Source organism: Malania oleifera, chromosome 3, assembly GCF_029873635.1.
Source record: "Malania oleifera isolate guangnan ecotype guangnan chromosome 3, ASM2987363v1, whole genome shotgun sequence".
In the NCBI taxonomy this organism is placed as follows: domain Eukaryota; kingdom Viridiplantae; phylum Streptophyta; class Magnoliopsida; order Santalales; family Ximeniaceae; genus Malania; species Malania oleifera.
This window is the reverse complement of record NC_080419.1, coordinates 40,504,534-40,528,555: the sequence shown is the minus strand read 5'-3', so window position 1 is coordinate 40,528,555 and position 24,022 is coordinate 40,504,534. Positions and strand designations below refer to the sequence as shown.

At 36.5% G+C, this 24,022-nt stretch overlaps 1 protein-coding gene across 1 annotated transcript in view; it reads right to left on the bottom strand.

The window, feature by feature from the left end:
- Positions 1 to 250: 250 nt before the first annotated feature.
- LOC131151885 (DEAD-box ATP-dependent RNA helicase 13) overlaps positions 251 to 24,022 on the bottom strand; it is a 55,343-nt gene continuing 31,571 nt past the window's right edge. Inside the window, exons 11-15 of the mRNA XM_058103348.1 lie at positions 22,353 to 22,493; positions 22,147 to 22,212; positions 3,473 to 3,631; positions 608 to 689; positions 251 to 498 (exon numbers count right to left, since the gene is read on the bottom strand). Of these exons, the coding sequence (XP_057959331.1) occupies positions 440 to 498; positions 608 to 689; positions 3,473 to 3,631; positions 22,147 to 22,212; positions 22,353 to 22,493 (507 nt within the window). The 3' untranslated portion in view covers positions 251 to 439. The remainder of the gene's footprint in view (positions 499 to 607; positions 690 to 3,472; positions 3,632 to 22,146; positions 22,213 to 22,352; positions 22,494 to 24,022) is intronic.

Below are 24,022 nucleotides of genomic sequence, written 5' to 3'. Positions count from 1 at the left end.
CTCATACAAAGTCAGAGGGATTGGCCTGAATTTAAGTGCAGCAAGCAATCCTGGGACTAGTCCAACAAGAAGGCTGAGTCATAAAAAGCCTAGTTGTTCCGGCCGCATGCCAAAAATGTCATACGCCCACTCTGAGCTGAGTCATGCTCTCTATTGTCTCCAAAGTACCAAAATAAAATTAAAAAAAAAAAAAAAGGTGTACCCTGCTGTCATAAGAGATGCCAAGGCAGACTAATTCGAGGTTTCGAGCTTTTAAAACAAGATAAATACATATTCAATTGCTACCCTTCAAAGTTTTTTAGAGTGTCAGGTCATTCATTTAATTTGTTAAATATACCCACATCAAAACTGTTGTTCTGGTTTCACTCTTCCTCTTTCTTTTCTTTTTTTTTCTTTTTCCATTTCCTTTTTGGGTGCTGGATATGAACTCTCAGGATCCCTAATAATCACCTCCTCCTTTAAGTCTCTTCCTTTGCTTTCTCCGTTGATCACGCAGACCTGGAACATGAACAACAAATTAGAATAATTGCTTCCCCTTCCTCACTGCCTGAAAATAAAAGAACCTGAAAAAGAGACACCGCGAAAGATAAAATAGAATGAAGAATACGTTTTTTCTCCTCTTTCCTTTTCCTTCTTAAATTTTCCATATTTCTCCGCTTTTCTGCAACCACTTTTATATCCATGTGCACCTAAGAGACAAGACATGCAAAAGAAAGGTTGAAATATTATAATTTTGACAATAGCAAAATACAGGGGGCAAAAATTGTGCGGGTCTGATTTTCAATCTAAAGCTTGACATTTCCACATTGCAACAGAATCAGCTGTTGAGATCCAGATAAACCATGCGACAAAATACTGTAGGAACTTGTCTTTCAAAATGAAAAATAAAGCAATAAAGTGACCAATAAGACCAGTTAACAAGAAAGACCTTGTTTGCAGCTCCAATGATGGCCAAATAGAAATATGCTCTCTCCCATTTTCATTAGGTAGTCTTCATATCCCCTTTTCATACATGACTAGTTAGACTGGTAATTTTATACAGAGTACTTGATTTCATCATCTATTTTGCAGAACTAGCATTTTAATCATAACATTATGAGGCACCACTGTTCCACATTCAGACACATATAAAAACTCTCCACAATGATTAGGAATCAATTTCAACATAATACTTCAATGCACATTAATGGAAGTCCAAATATGCCTAAGAAGCTTCTCTCAGAAGGTCCTAGACTTTATTTTTCTTTTTTAAATCTAAAAAAAAAAGAATATCACATTTCTTATGGGCATTGGACACCCTAAAGAGAAGAAAGGCACTGAAATGGATTTAGAAAAACCTACTACTAGGGGTTTTCATAGGTCAGGTTGTGCCTAAAATTCCAACTGATCCAATCTTTTTGGTTTGGCAAGAAGTCAATCCAAAGTCGAACAGTTGAGGATGCGGTTCATGTAGATTTGGGTCAGCTTGAATATCAGGTGGATTGGTTCGGGTTGGCTGTTTAACTTGGTTTAAAGCAAATTAGAAAAGGAAAAAAAAAAAACACACACACACACACACACAAATGAATGTGTGAAATAATTTGTCGAACATAAGAACATATATTACATAGAAAACACTACTTAAACTAGTGTCATTCAAGTTAAATATATTAAATTAACAGACGTCTTACTAAAAGGGGAAAAAAAAAAAAAACAGTAGTCTCAATACAATATAAAGAAGGTTCCAAAACAATAAAAAAAACATGCATACCATTAACAGCATAAAATGAAAAATATGACAATTTTCTAACACGCATACCATGAACAACCAAAATAAATAAAGCATCATATCCATAAGCATTACTACAATAGAAATAAAATTGAAGCATGTGCCTATCTCATAGTCCATCTTATGCATTCTTTCATATGTCTTGAGTGATTGTAGGAATATATATATACACACACAAACAGGAGATTTGGTTTGGGTCGGGTGGATTAGACGCTAAACCCACAAACCAATCCATACAATCGTGTTATGCAAAATAGAAAACTGCCAACAAACTCATAAACCATTTGAAACCAATCTTTTGGTTCGGTTCAGTTTGGATTGGTCGGGTTGGGCAGGTTGATTGGATTGTTGAACACCCCTACCTCCAACCACACCACACCACCCCCACCCCCCCCCCCCCCAAAAAATCCCCCCAGGTATCCAAAGCATAACGAAACAATGTTCTATTGTTGGAAAGAGATTCTGCTCCCTTAGAACCAAAGGAAAACAGTAATTGCCCTCCAGATTCTGTTCGAGCATAGTTTTTTAGGGTTTATTCAAGATGTTTACAATGCGACTCACCCATGCTTTGGTTTATCTCACCAGTGCAGAGACTACACAAACAGCTTGGGTTCTAAATTTCAGGCACACATGTAGATAAGGAAATTGCATAGCACATTGGCTAAATATTCTCTTTCACTATCAATTTTGACAAATTTCTTTGAAAACCCTTCTCATGGTATCATGACATTTTGTTGCATGATCTAGTGTCGGTGAGCTTCCCTAGGATGGTTTCTCTGTAATGTATATTTTTCTCATTCTTTTTGTTTTAGGCAACTGCCCTCCAGTTAAGATTAGGAAAAAAAATCAAGGGAAAATAAATACTCAATTTTCCCCATGGGCTTTTAATAGCTAAATTATAAATCAAAATTTTCAATAATAATCATAAACTACTCAGCATTATTGCACTCCTCTGGACCATGTATTATAAACAGCAGTTCAGACAATAATCTCTCATTTTGATCTGTAAGCTACTTGTTGACCAATCCAAGTATACCAAAAGTAAATCATGCCAAGGGCAGAACTATAATATTGCAGATTTCAAATTGTTTTCATCAACTCATTATTATTTTGAAAATATTAGGTTAAGAGTAAGAGATCACCTCAAAATAGGCCACTACTTTCATATAAATATATGGTTAAATAAATCTAAGTCAATGTTCACACATCCAAAATGCCAAAGCTTCAGCCACAGGCACAGAAAGTACACCATTTGTACAATTGCATAACATTCAACGTATGGTACAGTTGCAATTCTAGAGTTTGCTATGTTGGATTATGCCTTCAGGTATTTTGGGCATGCTTCATCTTTAGGCAAGCCTCAATTGAGCAATTTAAAACATTGGTAGCTATGATACTATAGGTCAAAGCACCAGTTAATTCAGATCATAACCATAAAAATCTCATCAGTTACCAACAATGTAAGATTGCAATCATACATTACAAGAATTAAGCTCAATATTACTACACACTTATTTCATATTATAAAATTAGTATCTAGGATTCATGAGATCCTTTAGACCAACAGCACATATGCACACATGTATAAAAAAGAAACTAAGAAACATATTTACTTAAACCAACAGAAAGATGGACTAAAATCTCAATTGAAAGTGGCAGAAAAGGAGAACAGGAAATCAGAAACATACATAAATCAAGATTTACCTCATGACCAGCACTTCTAAGCGCTTGGAGTGGTTCAACACAATCCTGACCTATAACTACTAATTTACTTCTTTTGCGTTCTTCTGAACTCATGTTGTGGCTTAATTTCTGCCTAGCTAATTCCTCAAATTGGTGTTGAAGAAGGGGAGAAACAGCAGCCTGGAAAATATAAGTTACAATTGTTATATTAGGTTATACCTGTGCATCAATTAAAATATTATATCAAGGATTATAATATATCACCAGAATTAATCAGTTAAACACTAAAGCATTAACATAATATAATAACCCCCCAAGAAGTAGTTCATGTTGGCTCAAACAGAATGGATTCAAAATAAAAGCAATCCATAGATGCAGAAGGCCAACAGAAGGTTCAATAATCTTGTCCACAGGCCACCATTAGGACCATTACCAACTCAACAGAGGTTGAGCCTGTTTTCTTTTCCCCATTTTTTTTCTTGCTTTTCACTTTTTGGATTAAAAAAAAATGTCAATTTATCAAATGAGAAGAAACTTAAGCACGAAATGACTCAACAAAGACATCAGTTGATACCTAATAATCCATAAAAACTAAGAATTCCTGCTCATTACTCGGAAACATTATTATTATAATTATTATTTTTATTTTGCCAACAGGGAACATTTAGATATAATGCTAATCTTGTACTTTAAACTCAATGAATTCCATCATGCAGCACACCAAATTAGGGCTAATATATTTCAGAAAGATTAGGGGTGATAAGTGGCTAGCCCACCAACCTCATGGTTCCCATCACAGGAAATAAGGTGGTCTGGTCACTCGTGATGAACATTAGGGCGGCGTGGCAAAACTTGGCTGTGCCAGATTTTATAGTCCTTCAAAAACATAGGACCATGACTGGGCTATTAACATTTCAAGCCCAGCTTGACCTGAGTTGGCTTGACTGCATTTAATTAGTATAACTGATATTTACTTGAGCAAAAATTCTTATGAGCCCACAGTCAGGTGTATGCTCTAAAAGCCAATAAATTGGCTAGGACATTTTTATATTTTTCCATATTATAATTAATAAAGGCAAGTCAATTATACATGTACGTCATGTAAATGTCGATTGCATAAACAAGTCTATAAAATCTAAGTTGAGAGGGTAAGTATCAATGGATGTTAAGAACATGAGACTTCTTAATACAAGCTACTAGAACATAGGATTGTAAATTGAGTATCAACAATCCGAAAAGAATGGCCTATCCTGCATCCATCTTATGGGGGTAACATTCCCAAGTCACTTGTGTAAGACACTACGACAAATATAGGAGCGTTAGTTAGAGAGCAGCAGCACACAGAGCGTGACCATGTTAAGGATATACAAATAAACGTTTACAGCCTGTCAGGTAGATATTCTCAATCACAATTGTGTCAACTATACTAGGCCCTGAAGCTTCATTATTGACTTACATTTGAGCTTCTGAACACCATGCAATGTGTATATGTTCTCACCCAGAAACTTGAAACATGTAAGGATTAGATTTAGTGGTTGAGTATGGAGGCAGATGAGACTCCAACATGAGATCTATATCTTTTGGTAAAGAGAGGGAATGTCTTACATCATGACATTGAGATATGACTGAGAAATCCTAGGCCTACATAAAATGAGGATGAGAAAAAGAGTTTCTAATCCCATTTAAGGAACCTATCATTTTAGTTCAGAGACATTAGTGTGAGAGAAATCTATCACATTGTAGCTATTATAAAATAGGTTCTTGTACAATTTAGTGTAATTTGAAATGCATGACATAATATTGTGTTCCACTCATGGATAAAGGAAGTCCTGATATGATTAAAAGAATGAGATGGTGTTCTAATGCAAATGAAGTACGAGTTTAATTGAGAAATAGATGAAGATTAATATAATACCCGTTATCAAATTAGAATCAACCTAAGGAGTCACACACAAAAGGGGCAAAGTGCAGTTAAGAAAAAAAGAGACACTAAATGTAATAGATGCATAAGGACTAAAACTAGAATAAAGGGAGGATGCAAAACTACTACTGCAAAACCCCTCTCATGTGGCTAGGGACGAGAACCAAATAAAACTATGTGAATTCAAAGGATGGTATTCTCATAATCTCTCTATCATTTTTCCAGCCTAGGTGTTTATTCCCAATGTGCATTCTTGCACGCATGATCTTCTTACACAAATGCCATGTCCACCCCTAACAAGAAAGCTACCAATATTAGGTAAATTTGAAGATTTCGCTACCATGAAGCAAACAAAGACATTTCTTGAAGCATAAGTACGTGATGCACTATGGAATTAATTCATAAATAACACGACACTGAAGCATTATAGATACCACAATAAGTAAATGGTTAGCTTCATAAATGGAAATGCCCTGATTAGAAATAAAAATAATAATAATAAATTCTAAATAAAACAAGTTACTTCACCAAACTAAATAAATAGTGCTAAGTTTGATGTACAATCTGCATTCACTAAACCACCTAATGTCATTTGTAGACCCACTCTTAAGATATAACAAAAATTCTTAGTCAAGCCCAAGTATCTTTCCAATCATGCTTCAAGATTCCCCACACTACTATCCAAATCCTAGAAAACTTTTGCCACCATATCTAAACCTGATTTATTTATGTTTGAACAAAGTTTAAATTGACTTAGAACGCTAACCACCTATGTCATTCTTTCTTTAGTCAGTCAATTTCCCAAACCCAAGCCTAGTAGAGCTCCTAATCCAATGAGACTTGCAAACATGCTATCATTAACCAAGCTACGAAGCCTAGTGTCAGGGGGTATGATGATGTAAGGAGATAAGAGGGGAGATAATAACTTCTTATGTTACTCCCCAAGGATTTGTGCCTATATGTATTCTCGAAGTATTTGTATTGTAAGTTTGAACTCTTTTTGAGTAAATGCATGTACGGTTGCCTTGTTGGTTAAATAGCAATTCTTTATCGATAAAAAGAACTTTTACTAGCTGGGCATCAAAGGGATACGAACCCAGGGTACAAGCAGTCAATCACCTAGCAGGGTGTCACAAATCAAGAATTACATTATGATCATTCACAGTTTGCCCAATGTTCTGGCTGGAACCACGAGCAACCCACTGCTCTTTGCAAATCTGAAGTGGAGTAAATGAATTTTTGAAGGCTCTCCTGTTCCTTTCTTTCCAAGCACATCAAAATATGGCAAGAGGAATTAGATTCAAAGCCATTCTCTTCTCCTTGGTAGCTCTAATGCCCTTCCAAGCCCAAAGCTCCCCTCCCACAGAATTGACAGTAGCCCACTGATGTCTAGTTAAGGACACAGCCATGTTCCACAAATTCTTGTCCAGGGACAGTGAAAAAGAATGTGGTTGACCAATTCCACATCAGCCATACAAAGAAAGCACCTATTGGTAGGTCAGCCCCCTTTTCTGCACGTTGTCCAGGGTTATCATGTGTTGCCTCTCAAGCAAGAGAGGTGTCCTTTGAAGGGGCTACTGTCTTCCAGATATGAATCCAAGGGAAGTTGCTGCAAATTGATCCCATTGGGAATAGCTTCCCATAGAAAGATCTGACAATGAAGAAATCATTTCTGTCCAAAGCCCATTTGGGTTCATTTTCCGGAAATTATAAAGATTGCTGTAAAAGTCAGAGACAGCATGTAATTCTTTATCTGCCACATTTCTAGTAAAGGGAAATCCTGCTAGGATTAGAAATCTTGTATTTTACATATCCATACGATTGAGTCCTCGGGTTTCTAAAATAGTGTAAAAAGAAGTCCCTTGAATCATTGCTATTTGACTCAAACCTGTTCTAAAAAAGTTGAGATATTTTGAATTATTTGTTGACACAGACAAAGATAGTGAAAACCTCTGAAATTATTTCAATGACTTTCCAAACCTCCTTCGTAGGGTCCTCTACTAGTATAAGTGATCCATTCGTTGTGTGCAAGCCCATATTTAAAAGCAGTGTTTTAAAAATAATTTTCAAACTCCGCCTGTGATGCACTTAATGTCCTAATTTTTTCACACACAACCGGTCACAAGCCCGGGTTAAGGAGGGTTGTGTTAGGTAGCTAACAGCCAGCATAAAATTTGTCAGATCACTATGATATGAATCCTTACCGAATATTTGTTGGGACATCCCCAACGAGCGACGCATTGCACTTGAACCACCCGGGTGTAGCGAAAAGTGGACGAGGGTGGGCTAGGTCATCACCTTGAAGCGACGTGCCATGTCGGCGCCTAGGTATGGTGTCAAATATACGAGGATTCCTACATCATTTTGAATGTGAGTAGGTAAAGACGTTAGTTTAGGAAACTAGGATTAGATTAGCAACTTGGAACATAGGGACGCTTACAGGTAAAATCATAGAAATTATGGATACAATGATTAGAAAAAGAATTAATATAACTTGCCTTCAAAAAACTAAGTGGGTGGGGGAGAAAGTTAGAGAAATCGATAAATCAGGATTTAAACTTTGGTACACTGGAAAAGAAAAACATAAGAATGGAGTAGACATTATTATAAACAAAAACTTAAAAGATAGCGTTGTGGATGTAACTAGAGTTAGGGATAGAATTAAAAAAATCAAGATGGTATTAGGAAAAGAGACAATAAATATCATTAGTACTTATGCTCCTCAAGTTGGCTTAACAGAAAATCTTAAGAGACAATTTTGGGAAGATATGGATAATATTATACAAGGCATACCAAGGACTGAGAAAATATTTATAGGAGGAGATCTGAATGGACACGTTGGAAGAGATAATAAAAATTATGAGAGGATACACAGAGGACATAGATATGGAGACAAAAATGAGTCTGGGGACATGATCTTAGACTTTGCTATGCCATATGATTTTAGTATAATGAATACTTGCTTTAAGAAGAGAGAAGAACACTTAATAACCTTTAAAAGTGGACAAAATAAAAGTCAAATAGATTTTTTTTTAACTAGGAGGGTAGATCGTTTATCATGCAAGGATTGTAAAGTTATTCCAGGTGAAAGCCTAACCACACAACATAGAGTCTTAGTGTTACATATATGTATTAAAAAATGGAAGAAAAAGGATAAAATAAACCAGTGTAAGAGAACTAGATGGTGAAACCTAAAAGGAGAAAATATAATAAAATTTAAAGATAAAATGATCAAAGATGGGGATTGGACCATAGAGGATGGGATAGATACAAATACTCTTTGGAATAGATTAGCTAGCTCTATTAAAAAAATAGCAAAGATTTTAGGTAAATTAAGGGAAAGATTCTCAAATAGCAAAGAGAGTTGGTGGTGGGATAAAGATGTACAAAAAATCATAAAGACAAAAAAAATTTGGTATAAAATGTGACAAAAATGTAAAAACAAAGATAACTTTGAAAAATATAAGGAGGCAAAAAAATATGCAAAAAAGGGCCGTTAATGAAGCTAAATATAGATCATTTAATAGTTTGTATGATAGATTAGGTACCAAAGAAAGGGAAAGAGATATATTTAAACTTGATAAAGCTAGAGAAAGGAAGAGCAAGGACTTAGGAAATGTAAAATGTATAAAAAGTGAGGATGATATTGTCTTGGTTAAGGATGAAGATATTAAAGAAAGATGGTAAAGTTACTTCAGTAAGTTGTTTAACGAAAACCAAATGGAAGGCTTAAACTTAGAATCGTCAAATGAGGAAAAGACTAAAAATATAAGATTTATTTGCAAAATTAGAGTTAACGAAGTTAAGTTTGCACTAAAAAAGATAAAAAATGGGAAAGCTATGGGACCAGATAAATCCCAATTGAAGTTTGGAAATGCTTGGGTGATGACAGAATTATATGATTAACTAATTTATTTAATACAATGGTAAAAACTAAGAAAATGCCAGATGAATGGAGGAAAAACACTTTAATACCTATATACAAAAATAAAGGAGATATTCAAAATTGTATTAACTATCGTGGAATTAAACTTATGAGTCATACGATGAAGCTATGGGAAAGGGTAGTTGAACAAAGATTAAGGAAAGAAACGAAGATCTCAGAAAATCAATTTGGTTTTATAGCTAGGAGATCTACCACAGAAGCTATATATCTTTAAGAAGATTAATGGAAAAGTTTAGGGAAAAGAAGAGGGACTTGCATATGATATTTATTGACCTTGAGAAAGCATATGATAGGATACCTAGGGAAATTCTATGGTGGGTTGTAGGAAAAAAGGGTGTATGTTGTAGGTATACCGATGTCATTAAGGATATGTACGATGGAGTAATGACTAGTGTAAGGACTATCGATGGAGAAACTAGAGAATTTCCAATTACCATAAGTGTACATCAAGGATCTGCTTTGAGTCCTTATCTTTTTGCTTTAGTGATAGACCAATTGACTAAGAGTATTCAAAAGGAAGTTCCATGGCGTATGTTGTTTGCAAATGATATTATATTAAATGACGAAACTAGGGATGGAGTAGAGGCTAACTTAGAATTATGGAGAGAAGCTTTGAAATCTAAAGGCTTTAGGATAAGTAAAAAATAAAACAAAATATATGAAATGTAATTTTAGTAATGACAGGAGGAATATTGGAAACAAAGTTAAACTTGATGATGAAGAAATAAATAACACTTGTAGATTTCGATACCTTGGATCTATTATGCAAGCTGAAGGAGAAATTGAAGATGATGTAATGCATAGAGTTAAAGCAGGTAGGGTAAAATGGAGAAGTACTTTAAGTGTGCTATGTGATCGTAGAATACCCTTAAAATGAAAGGGAAGGACAGTTATAAAACCAGCTATGCTATATGGATCGGAATGTTGGGCGACGAAGAAACATAATATCCAAAAAGTAAAAGTTGCCGAGATGAGAATGCTCAGATGGATGAGTGGTATAACATTGAAAGATAAATTAAGGAATGAACATATTCAAGGTAAGTTAGGTGTAGCTCCTATAAAAGATAAGATAGGGGCAAGAAGACTCAGATGGTATGGACACTTGCAACGTAGGCCACATAGTGCACCTGTGAGGAAGAGTGACTTAGTTACTAAGGGGGGCAGTAGAAGGGATAGGGGTAGACCTAAAATAACTTGGGAGGAGATAGTGAGTAAGGATTTAATATTCTTGAATCTATCAAAAGAAATGGTACATGATCGCATAAATTGGCGGAAAAGGATTCATAGAGCCGACCCCACTTAGTGGGACTGGCTGTTGCTGTTGGAGAAAAAAAAAACATGATTTTTAAATATCATATAGGCCAAAACATTACAAATGGTTCCCATTAATTTTTAAATTTAAAAATTAAAAGCTTAGGCGCCTTTTAAAACATGGGTCTTTACTGTAAAAGAGAACCCAAATCTTTTACATTATGCCCAAAATCTCGAAATCTTGGGCAAAATAGCTCCCAGCTTTGTTTGATAACTTCGATGTTCCCTTCAAGCACTCTCGTCTCCCTTTGGCTCTCCTCTACTCTAGTCGAGAGAGGAGAAGAAGCTTCATCGAGAGAGGAGGAAGAAGCTTCATAGAGAGAGGAATCATTGTTGGAGGAATGGATGGAGGAATCGTCGAGAGAGGAGAAGACTGGAGGCTTTGAAGAGAGAGCAGAGGCTTCTTCGAGGCTTCGTAGAGAGAGCAAAAGAGAAGAAACTTCGTGAGAGAGAGGGAGGAGAGGGTTTTAGGTGCATTCTGGTTCTAACTTATTTAATTTATGTTTTAAACCAAAAGAATCCCAAAAGACGCATGCCTTGACATTTGAGGCATAAAAAGGGGAGCCTTTGATGCGTACGCCTTCTCACTTGAAGCGTACGCCTTTGTGGAATTACACATTTCCACTTACGCTTTAGGGCGTTTTAGGCCCAAATCACCCCAAGGCACGCCTCAATTATGCCTTTTAAATCACTATCTAAAAGCATTGATTCCCACCAAAGGTGATCTTTCTCCTTCATGAACCTCCACAACCATTTCCCGAGAAGGGCTTTGTTGAATGTGTGGAGGGATTTCAACCCCAAACCTCCCGAATGAACAGGTTGTATAACAACTCCCATCTAACAAGGTGATATTTAAATACCTACTCCAAGCTTCCTCAAAAAAATCTCCTTTGAATTCCCTCCAGCCTCCCAGCAATTGAAGTCAGTAAGGGAAAAAGGGACATGAAATTGATAGGAAGGTTTGCCTAATATACTCTACCATCTTTAGACAAGAATTTCCTTTTCCATCCTACCAATCTTCTTTCGAACTTCTCAATAATGGGGTCCCAAACTCCTTTATCATTGAATTTGGTTCAAAAGGGAGAGCAAGATAACTAATGGGGAAAGATCCCATCTTACAACCCAAAAGACCAATGGGGAAAGGTCCCCTATGCCATCTCCAATCGAAACAAGCTCACTTTTTCCAAGTGGAAACCACCCATCTTTGTAAGTGAACCACGATATCATTCCTTAGACTCACCTGCTACATAAGACGTTAATCAAGGGATATACTTTAAAAGAATTGCATCATTAACAGATATTTTCAAGAAGAAAGCAATGTTGGCATATGACAGGGAACCCAATACTAGCTCTCTTGAATGTAACAAAGCCCTTTGAAGTATGCCTCTGACTCTGCACTAGGAGTGGTTCTACTAAAACAGGGTCGATCAATTGCTTTTGAAAGGCAAAAATTACCAATGCGGAAAGGAACTACATGGCGTAAAAGAGTTTCTAGCTGTGATATGCTACCTCCAGGTACGGAAACACTATTTATTGGGATCCAAATTCATGGTAAACACCAATAATGTGGTAGTTACTCTTTGTCTCAACCATGATTAAGCCCAAAACAGGTTCATTGGCAGGAATGATTAGCACAATATGTGTAACGAACCGAATTTTAAAAGTGGAATTTAAATAATAAAAGAAAGGGGAATGGAAGTTGGGAAAAGAAGGAAAGCTGTCAAGCTTCGTCGACGAACACAGGGTTTCGTCGACGAAGGCTTTAAGGATTTCGTCGACGAACACGGGGCTTCATCAACGAGAAAATGCTGAGAGGGGGTTTCTGAGCTGACTGAATTTCGTCGACGAGGAGTGGATTTCGTCGACGAAATTTGTGAAGGACTCGTCGATGAAGGTTGGGCTCGTTGACGAATTCTGCTGCCTATAAATATGAAAAATCCGATTTTTATTTCATTTGAAGCTTCCTCTCCACTCTCTCTCTCTCCTCTTCGGCCCTCTCAATCTCTCTCTTCGATTTTGGGCTAGTTTTACGCCGGATCAAAGATTCGAGGCTACCACGACGCTCCTGGCAAAATTCTCTACAAGTTTGCCGGAGCGAATCGTTGGGAAAACGAAGTTGAAAATCATTCCTGGGTTGAAGTAAGGCTTTTTAAGGCAAATTAGACTTTATGGTAATTATAGAAATTGATGTACGCATGAAAATACTGATGTTTAATACTGTGAGTTTTGAGTTTCAGGGTATTGATCAGGAAGTCATACGGGGGTCAGGCTAGGATATTTTAGGGGTTTTCTCAGTAGTCAGATAAGGGAATGAACTAAAGCAGTTATTTTCCATGCAAGTTATTATTAATTATGAGCACATTTATTTTCAGAAAAATCTATGCTATATTTGGTTATCACATATGAAATGTATGTTTGAAAAATACTGCTATTATGATTAAAATGCATATGTATGTATAAGATGCCAGAAATGATGAATTTAGAATATGAAGCATGACTTTAAACGGCATATGTGTGGCGTGAACATTATTTTATGTGAAGTGAATCATGATATGAATGATTTTACGAGCAAAGCATATTTTCAGGTATTTTGAAAAAACGAGTTATGCTATACTGAGTTTGACGAATATATGATAAATGAGTTATTTTCAGAATGTAAATACTTGAAACGCATCTGGCGCGAGGCCATGTATTTATATTATCGGCACGAGACCGTATTTACGATTTTGGCACAAGGCCATGTATTTACGATTTTGGCACAAGGCCGTCTCTATGTTTTTGGCACGTGGCCGTGATGATGTTATGTATGTTCATGTATTATATGTTATTACAACCAGGATGTTAGTTTAGTTCAGTTCAGGACTCGGTACCGTAGCTATATGTGTAAATCAGATATCTACGTCAGATTAGTGCTAACCATCCCACGAGGGGATGGGAGATGGATAGTCGATGTGACTTTCAGTAGAGTGTGGACGTCCACCTGGCAGTCCGGACCAGGGTGTGGCGGGCCCATCGTACTTACAGACATATTTGATTTGACAGTGGTCGGTCAGCCATTGTCAGGTCCCACCTTTGGGCTACACAACCCGTCATAGGGGGTAATACATGACACCAGCTAGCTATTCATCCTATGTATATTTTCAGTATTACAGTTATGACGGATGCTTATATATGTTATGATTTATTAACAAATATGAAAGTACATGATTATCCAGTATGATATTATGATTATTTCCAGAGTTATGAAATGTACTGTATATGTATAAGCACTTTAAATGTTCATGTTGCCACACAACTGTATTTAGTTTATTTTCCCTTACTGAGAAGTGTCTCACCCCCAACATTAAATGATTTTTCAGGAAACCCAGAGAAACCGACGGGTCAAAGCCGCCGTTGAGTGAATGGAGCTTCCCAACTAGAAGGGTAAGCATTGAACTAAGACTAGGAGATTTTTGTTGTATGGTCCTAGTGTTGTTTTTTTGTCTTTTGGAGATTGTACATATAAACAATATATTGATGATGTAGCAAACTCTGGTATTATGTTTTAGATGTTGAGAATTTATGTTTACTGCTGCTAGGTTTTCCGCTGTGTTTGACAGATATCCCCGCTACCCACAGGTTCGGGTTGATCATTTTATCTATTATGTGACATTTTATATTTAGAAATTGAGGGACGTTACAATATGACTTTCACTTTGGGTACAAGGTTGGAAAAACAAATACGATGATGGATGCTCCAAGGAGAAAGACCGAGCTGGCAATGCTAAAGCTGGTGAAACATTTATCTACTAGCAAGGTTATATTGTCAATGAGGAACCTCATTTGAAGACATAGTTGTTGATCACCAAGTTGAAACATTGACAAAGCTCTTCAAAGAAGGGAAAATTCAAGAATTCTAAATGGAATATGACCTTTTGATGACCAAAGGAAGATGACTATATGAGTCCAAAGTTTGGAAACTAAGAAAAATTCTACTGAAGGATTGCCATGACACCTTATAGGCAAGTCATCTAGGATGGCAACGAACATATACCTAATTAAACAAGGATAGTGTTGGCCACAAATGGAATACAATGTGATGAAGTATAAGAAGGCTTCAAGATTGTTGGAAACTTTTCCAATACCTACAAGGCCATAGGAGAGTGTTTCCTTGGATTTCATCCCCACCCTTCCATGAGATGAGGACTATGATGCAATTTTTATAGTGATCAACCAATTTTCCACATATAGGACTTCTATACTAGTTTAAAAACCTTGTTTCGCAGAGGAAACTCAACTATTCTTCAAGAATATAGTGAAGTATTGTGAAGTGTTGGATAGCCTCATTAGTGATTGAGATGTCAAGGGCATAGTTTTAAAAATTGGTGCATAGCAGTCATTACGTAACGGTATCAGTAGCTTCTGAGACCGTTATAGGGCGATATCTCAAGGGTGCTCCAATTCAACATTGTAATGGCCTTTACGGTCTATTACGATGCCGAAACGTCCGTCAAAGAATAATGGTACTATTATAGAACGTTACGAGCTGTTACAGTGCCAGACTAGCTATGAATGACTAAAACTGGTTTTTGAGAACATTTTTTGTATTTTCGCCTTTCCTTTCCCTTTAATGAAGCTTAGAAATTCAACTTTAAGTTGGTTTATTTAGTTGGTGACCTTTTTATATAAAAATTATTTTTGAGTCTATTTTCCTTGACATTTAGTATGTATTTTATCAATAACTACCATTAAAATAAACCCAACTTTTTCTCTCATTAAATTACGTATGCTTGTATTCTAAGTTCTATCAATTTTATTTTTTATTTTTTCTATTTTTCTTACACCTAGTTTGGAGACTAAATGCATTCTATTGTATGCATTTTTGTTCATTTTTAACATATGAACATTCTATATTTTATTTTTTGTTAACAAAAATTCCACTAAAGACTAAAAGAGTACAAACGACGACATTCTATATTTTATATTTCTTTATATTCATGATTTCTTAGTTTGAATTTCATTTATAATCAATAAAGTAGTGAAAAAAAATTTGCAAATGCATGCTTCTTCTCACCAATAGCAATTGTTAGATTGCCACTTTACCTAAAAGCTTAAGCTATTAGGTAGTGGACCAACAATGCATATCAAGCTTTAACAGCAACCAAAGCAACCAACATAACATCTAATACTTGTAGCATGTGTTATATTTAAACTAATTAAAATTTACTAAAAATCATTTAAAGCTTTAGTACAAGGATTTTGGGATCAAAACAGGTGAATCTATATGCTTTTAAGAAGTTTGCTGCGCAAAAAATTGAATTCGCAAACACGGTGACTATTACCCATTACATAACGTCTACGATAGCCAGGACCGTTATCATTACACAGAAAGTTGCCATTATTTAAAACCAAGGTAAGGGCATTTTGGGGTGAACCCTTTCGTGTTTAATAGGATCAAGCCTCAATCTCTCCACAAGCTACAATCTTCAGAAAGTTTAGAAGAACGCTTTGATGGGTTGTTAGAAGAATATTTGCAACACATTGGGAACACTAATAAAAAAAAAATTGATTTTGAATGTTGCTCAGTTTTGGTTTATTTCTCAAAAATATCTGCAAGCAATAAAAGCCCTGTTGAGATTGTAACAAGTCAACAATCAATTCCACCGCACATCCTCGACATCCCATATAGTGAAAAGTGTCCAATTACAAAAGAATGGAAGCAGAATATAGAAGTACCTTAATCTCATCTAGAGAAAGCATCAAGTCGCATGAAAAAGAGGGGCAGATCAAGGGTGATGTCCACAATAATTCAAAGTCGAGGACCTTGGACTTGTAAAACAACCTCTAGAAATGTCCCGCTTCCTTCAAAACCAGTGTAGGAGACTCTTATGGAAGTACAAAGGGCCTATTCAGGTTGTAAAAAAAGATTGGAAGGGCATCATACTGATTTGAAGCACCAAAATGGATGACAGTCCACTCAATTTTCCATGTCAGCAATTTGAAGTCATACCACACAGATGAAGACTTCAACTAACAGAAAACTAGAAGATCAACAATTTCAAGGAAGCACACAGCAACCAGAGATGTCAAAGAGATCCTCACAAATAGCCATCAATGAAGCAGGTTGTAAACAACAATAACTAGTCAAATGGAGGGGGTTGGGGGAAGAGAGATGATCGAAGACCTCCAGCATTCAGACAAAAGATTCAAGACTTCCTTAATTCCAAGACAACTACATTTCGGTCACAAGACGGAAAACTACCTACTGCAAATTGACAAAGGCATCAACAAAATTGAGTAAAGAGAATGTCTTGAGGTGACAATGTAAGAGGATAACAGAGGTGAGATGATAACCCCGTATGTTACTCCCCAAGGATTTGTCACCCTATCCGTAATTCTCCATAGATTTTCCATGTAAAAATTTGAACTCCTTGAGTAAATGCTTGTCCCATTGCATTGTTGGTAGAACAATATAAGTAGACCCTTTCATACATGTGTATTTTGGTGCTTGTTTATGGTGTATGCTACCGTTCAATGAATATATGTTATGTTTATGACTTCCGCCCCCATGAATTTGTGGTTGTGTATTACATAACTCTCCTCGTTACCACTTTGGTTGGTTCATGTGCTTATGTGATGCTTGTGTGTTTTGAATGGCAGAACGTCAGCTGATTTGGTTAGGGGAGCGATCTAAGTGAGTGCCACACGACCCCTTCCTAGTGCTGTGACACTCGGTTCCATCATCCATGACAACTAGCTTTGTTGTGGGGTTTCTTACCAGCTGACTAACCAAAGAGCTAGTTAATAGAAAAGGTATTATCCCCTTTGCTAACTTTACAAAATCTTTTCTTAATATGGTTCTGCCGAGAAGGTTTGCTTGAGCGGTTGGCACAGTTCCGCTTGGGGCGCTTTAATAAACAATAGTTTTTGTCCTCTAAATAAGGGTTTATTTTTTAGGGGGAAAAAAACCAAACTAATAGAACTTCTGGTATTTGGGCATTTCCACAGTTCATTCAAACTTCGACTTTTCTACCAACAGAAAATTAAGTTTATAGTACATTCAATAAGACAATAATACATGAAGCAACTAAAAAATTCTTATATACAAGCAAAATGCCAGTACAAAAACATATATTTATGCAAATATATACATATAAATACTTTGAACCCCAATAAGTTGATCCTCCCTCCCTCCCTCTCCCACCTTTGGTATCAATATCATGGTTTTTAAAAACAGCAGTACTCAGCTTAACAATAAATGTCAGGAATTAACTGTCACAACCATCACAATGTTAGATAACAGGTAATGAATACTATGAACATGAATTTATTTTTGAATTAGAAAACTTGTTAAAAACATTATGATTCACATGTTTTGATCCTAGAATCCTACATATCAACATTTCAAACCATTTTTAGTAAATCTTAATCAATCCACATATAACATATGCCACAAATATTGGATGTAATTTTGGGTTGACTACCTTTTTTATTACCAATGCAATTTAAACTAAGAAAAATCATAATACAAATATAGAATGTCATTGTTTCATTAAAAAAAAAAAACACATAAATGCATAGCTATAGACATAAATGCATAGCTATGGAATCCATTTCTACCTCCAAATGTAGAGCAAGAAATGTATTCTTTTTAAAAAAAATGAAGGAATATACAATTTGCATATATTAATGTTGCTTAATGAGAGAACAAACTTGATTTATTTGAAGGCTACTTATAAAAGAAATGCAAATGAATACAAAAAAGTTAAAGAAAAATAAGTCGGTACTAAAGTAAATAAATCTATAAATGAAAATTTTGAAAACAATTACTACATAAAATAAACCAACTAAAAATTGAGTATCTAAGCATTAATACAGGGAAAACTGCAGGGAAAAAAGGCAAAATGGGGATAAAAACCTATTTTAGGCGTTCACAACCATTCTGGCAACATAGCAGCCTGTAACGGTATCTACTGGATACACTTGTACATAATGGCATTATGGTACTGTAATGGAAGTATTTGTTGGTATGATTGTTAGCTGGTAGAGCTTAGACATATCGCCCAACTGTTTCAAAAGACAACAGGTGATGCACACCGATTTTGAAATCTATGCCCACTTCATGTTTTAGTTAAGAGACAATGCTCACTTATATTACTAGAGTTAAATACTAAATCCACTAAGAGGAAAACATGTCTACATCCATTGTTAGAAGTTCTGTATTTGAAGAAGGGGAGAAAGATTGCTCATCTAGGAATATTGTTGTTGGACAGCACGAAAAACAGAAAGAAAGTGAGAATTAAGGGGTGGGGGGGAGAGAGAGAGAGAGATGAAGATGGGAGAACAGTGAAATGGCAGAACAGAACAGGAATTAGAGATAGAAGTTACAGATCAGAAAATAGAAAAGAACAGAGGAAGAAACAAAATAAGGAGAATGGAAGAGGGAGAAGGGAGAAGGAGAAAGGAATAAGAAAAAGGAGAGTAAATGGGACAGCTGTATGAGAGAGAGAGAGAGAGAGAGAGAGAGAGAGAGAGAGAGAGAGGAGAATCTGCAAGCAGTTTTGAATTTCAAATGATAGCTGTCTAATACAACACGCAAGCAAATTTCTTTCGACCCATCATGACAACCAACAAAATAATTACAAAGCAACCAAAACACTTACAATACACAACAACCATAAATTAATAAAAAATCTCAAATACCCAAAATTTTTCCAAACTAAAATAAAAATCCTAACTTCTAAAGCTATAACATATTACATATAAGGGTCTGTTTAATATCATTTATGTTTTCTGTTTTCTATTTTTCGTTTCTATATAGACTAAGTGAAGAAACAGATTATAAAACATGTTTGTTTACGTTTCTAGCTTTCTTTTCCAGTTATTGATTTTCAGCTGTTTTTGAAAAAAACTGAAAACCAGATTTTATGGTTTACCTCATGTTAGCAAATTATTGCCAGAATACTTTAATATCCAGAATTAACTATTGTGGATTAAATCATTCATTTTATACATATATTTAATTAAAATTAAAATTAAATGACCACGAATTTAACATATATATAAACAAGGAAAACCCCTCTTCAATCCTTTCCCTTCATAATTGACCAAACACTTCAAGTTAGCCAACTCCCTTTGACCCTTTTTAGCTCTAGTTTTGCACCCATCAAAACGCTCTTCATTTCTCCTAGGATCACAAAACTTTAAATCCAATTTATCCATAAGATCTTGAACTTCTAAATGCTTCCTTGAAATCTCCTCCACTGGTGTTGGTAAATACCATCCTTGCGCTGCAGCTCATTAACAAAATTGTCATTTTCAAATATAGAGACCCCCTCCAATCTTTCCAAAGGGGATGGATGTACTGATGATAAGTCCCCTAAAACTTCACAGGAATCAGAAACATATCCATGTTGTTCCCTAATTTCATCCAACAGTAAACCCCCACCACAATCAAACTCACTAAGACCATCGCTTTCATTATCTAATAAATCCCCCCAATTCATTGCCTCCTTTCTTTTGCTAACCCCATGACAAGAGTTGCCCATCCTTTTCTTAGCATTTATGACTTCCACAATAACAAATCCTCCTAAAGTCCTTTAAAATCTTTGGCACAACCTCACCAAAACATTTTCTTTTTTCTTCGGACAATTTTTTTCATTTCTGCATCCATATGCCCATTCTTCCAACAAGTATAACCTTGGGACCCTTAGATCCCTTTGTCTTAAGGTCTAAGGCATCAGATATCCTACCCAAAACACCATCACCTTCATACACCTCTGCTGCAGCTTCCTCTTGCCCCTCTTGAAAACCAGAATCTTCAATCACTTCGACACTTTTAGTTATTACCCTTTTTTCATCAAAAGATTTTCCAAAATCAAGCTTCCGGTACCCTGTAATTGCTCCACAATATGATCATTCCACATGAATCTTGGGGAACTGGAGAGAGATTTTGGCCTTCATTTACAGATGGGCAACAATCCTTTCTTCCCTATATTCTCCACCTGCATATTTGGGCTTGAGTATTAGGCATCTTGGGCCTGCCCATATTGATTGGCCCAACCATCCTTCCCCGTAGATTGGCCCATCCAAAATAAGGCCCTGAAAACTACGGGCCTTTTTTATTAATAAGCCCATTTATATAAAATGAGGCTCCTTCTTTTTCCCTTAACTTGCCCAAGATCCAATACAATAACCAATCAGCCCAGCCCAGATTTTTTATCATGCTCTGCCCCTGCCATAACCCTAGCCACGACTGGAGCTGCACCATCACCCAAAACCCTAGCTGCCATTGCAGTATCAGCATGCCCGACTCACTGAGCAAGACAAACATGCGTCTTTGATCAGAAATCTTCTAGCATCGGCTCCCTTGCAATCTTTGACCTGAGCTCAGCCCCACAACAAATGCACATCTCATCTAACTCATTCGCATCAGCCTGTTTTCCTTGTTGGAATTGCTTTCACAGCCTTCTCCTTCACCTGCCTTCCCCTTCATCAACACTTAAGACTCCACAATCTAGGCTCAGAAGGGCTACCCACACCTACGCCTTGCGATTGAAATCCAAACTCTTTGGCTAGTTCACAGAACTTTCTCACAAAGTTGCACCAACCAACCCCTTTTGCTCCACCAGGAATAAATACAGAGAACATTTTACCATTTCAACCCAACCCTAACTCCAAAAACTTCCCCACTCTTGTCCACTTAATTGACATAAAATACAAGCAGATTCCCCATTGGGCCTTTCAAGAACCCCTAACAAGCTGAACGAAATCTGGAAGACCATTGGCAAACCAGAGAACTGCCTCTTTCAGATGTTTAACCCATCTACTCCAAGCGGGATTTTTCTCAAGAACGAACAGAAACTGGATATCTCTCACCTTGTCCAATCTCAAACTGAAGGTCTTCCCTTCACCTTGAATAGTGAACTTTGATATCTCCTGCTACATTCAAAGTCATAGGGAAAGTCATGAAAGAAAGGGAGAGAGAGATTTCGCACAAGAGAGGAAATACATAGCGAGATGATTTATTATATTACTATAATTTAAAAGGGGATTCAATCAAATTTTTAAGTCGCTGTAGTTATGAAATATTAACCAAATATATTACAGTAAGCCGTACCCAGTGCACAAGGCGCCCACTTTGAGTGGGGTCTGGGAGAGGTGGATGTCAGCAAGCCTACCCCCATTTTTGGAGAGGCCGCTCCCAAGTCTCGAACCTGAGACCACCCGTACCAAGGCGGAGGCACTTGCCATCACACCAATTTAACCAAATATGTTGCTGGTCTTTAATTTTTAGTTTCTAGTTCTGGTTTATAGTTTCTACATGTTTTTGTTTTCATAATTTTTGACAGTAATACGTAACAGCCCCTAAGCATCCAAAGTTCTCCACTACTGATCTGCCATCACATATTTTTTCGGGACAAAATTCCGAGATTTGGACAGATTTTATGCAGTTCATCTAAAGAAGTAATGTATCAACAACTGTTTCAGACTATAATCACACTATGCCACGAATAAGTAGTGATGACAAATGGTTACCCCAGCCAAAAAGCGATGTGAGAATGTTTTTGGTTGCAAGGGGCGTGAAAGCAGAACATGGAGCTCCTGCAATTTGAAACCAAATCAAATCATCAAAAAGTAACAAAGTTTTATCTACACAAAAACATGAAAGCAAGATACTAGATTGACATTAGCGTGTGAACAGCAACAGATACAAGACAAGAAAGTATCCATAGTTAAGTAACCTGCTGCAGCTTCTTTAGCTGGAGAGAGCTGGCTTTCTTCTTTTTATTAGAGTTCACCTTTTCCTCCTCACTGTTGTCATCCTCCACAACTAACTCCACTGTTTCAGCATTTCGTTCAAACCAGCTTTTATTTGCCTTCTCCTAAAACACACAAAAAAGATGATGAACATGCAGCTTTTACAGAAATGAACTGGCTGGAAGAAATTAAAAGCACAACAATGTTAATTGCATAAATTCACATTAAAACTTGATGGAATTAAGTCATGATTCATTTTTGAGATCTAAAGCGGTTCCAGAAAATAAGGAAGAGGAATTTTGAGTGTCGCTCCTTCCCCACAAAAACCAAACATCAAACCCCAAAAAAAGGCAATAAAACTCAAAACTATTAACAAGAGGGGTAAAACCAATAATTCAATTTTATCATGGAACAAAAATTACTTCTCAGGCCAAAAAGAAAGCACCCTACTACATCACATCTCGGGATCCATCTTCCTCCTGAAAATTCTAGAATTATGCTCCAATCAAACACTCCACACAATACAAAGTAGCACACCTTCACAGTCATTTTGACTTCCTTGGGAATCAAAGCCGTTAGAACCATGAACAGAATAACTTTCCAATGTCGCTGGGCAAACCCAACCCTCCCCAAAAACAACAATGGTCCTACAACAGATGCCCCACGAGAAAGAACAATGTAGAAACAAGTCAACATTTGATTCACCACTGCAATAACAGAGGAAACAAACATCTGTGATGAGGCTTTCGATGGCCTTCAACTCCTGGAGCCAATCATTAGTATTAATCCTGTGAAGAATCGCAGGCCACATAAAATCCCTGATTTAAACATAGTTTTGGATTTCCAAAGCAAAGAATGCAAAGGACAGTAGGACCCATTTACATCACAATGAGCTGATTGAGAAAAGATTTACAAGAAAACTCACCGCACCACTCAAAACCCAAACTCTACAATCAGTTCCAGAAGATGAAGTGAAGGCGTCTAAAACCCCCAACTGGATCAATTCCCTATCTTTGCTCATACTCAAATTCCTTCTAAAATAAAAATCCCAAGAGGCACTGCCACCCTCAAAAATGAAAAAATGTAAATCTAGAGCATTATGAAAATTTGAGTCAGAGCAAAAAGACACTGCCCCTAACCACATATCATCTCAAAACAGCACTTTTGCGTCATTACCCACACAGAACTCAACCCACAGAGGAAAAAGAAAAAGTGAAATCTGAGAAATAAATTTCTAGGGCCTTCGATGAGTAGGCATTAGTTCTGATGCTAGCATCCACCTGCTCTGCTGTATTCCTAATTCACTCTGAATTATTTTATGCCATAAAAAATTCATGTTCCAAAGGAAAACGTCATAGCCATTTATCCACCAAGGCAATGTTTTTAGAAATCATCCTGGCCTCGACCAAACCCCACCTTTAGGCCCACAAACTATATCTCAACTAACCAAATGGTCCCTACTACCCCCTCTCCTACACGCAATCTTAAATTTCCACAAAATTATCGAGACGAAAATTTTCTCTTTTCGTCATCCCTCGAAATCTAAATGGAAGCCATTTTACAATGTTTCCATCCAAATTTCCATAAAACGTATGAAATTTATCAAAATATTGAAATTTTAGCAAAGTTTATTGAAATCCCAAATTTTCATAAA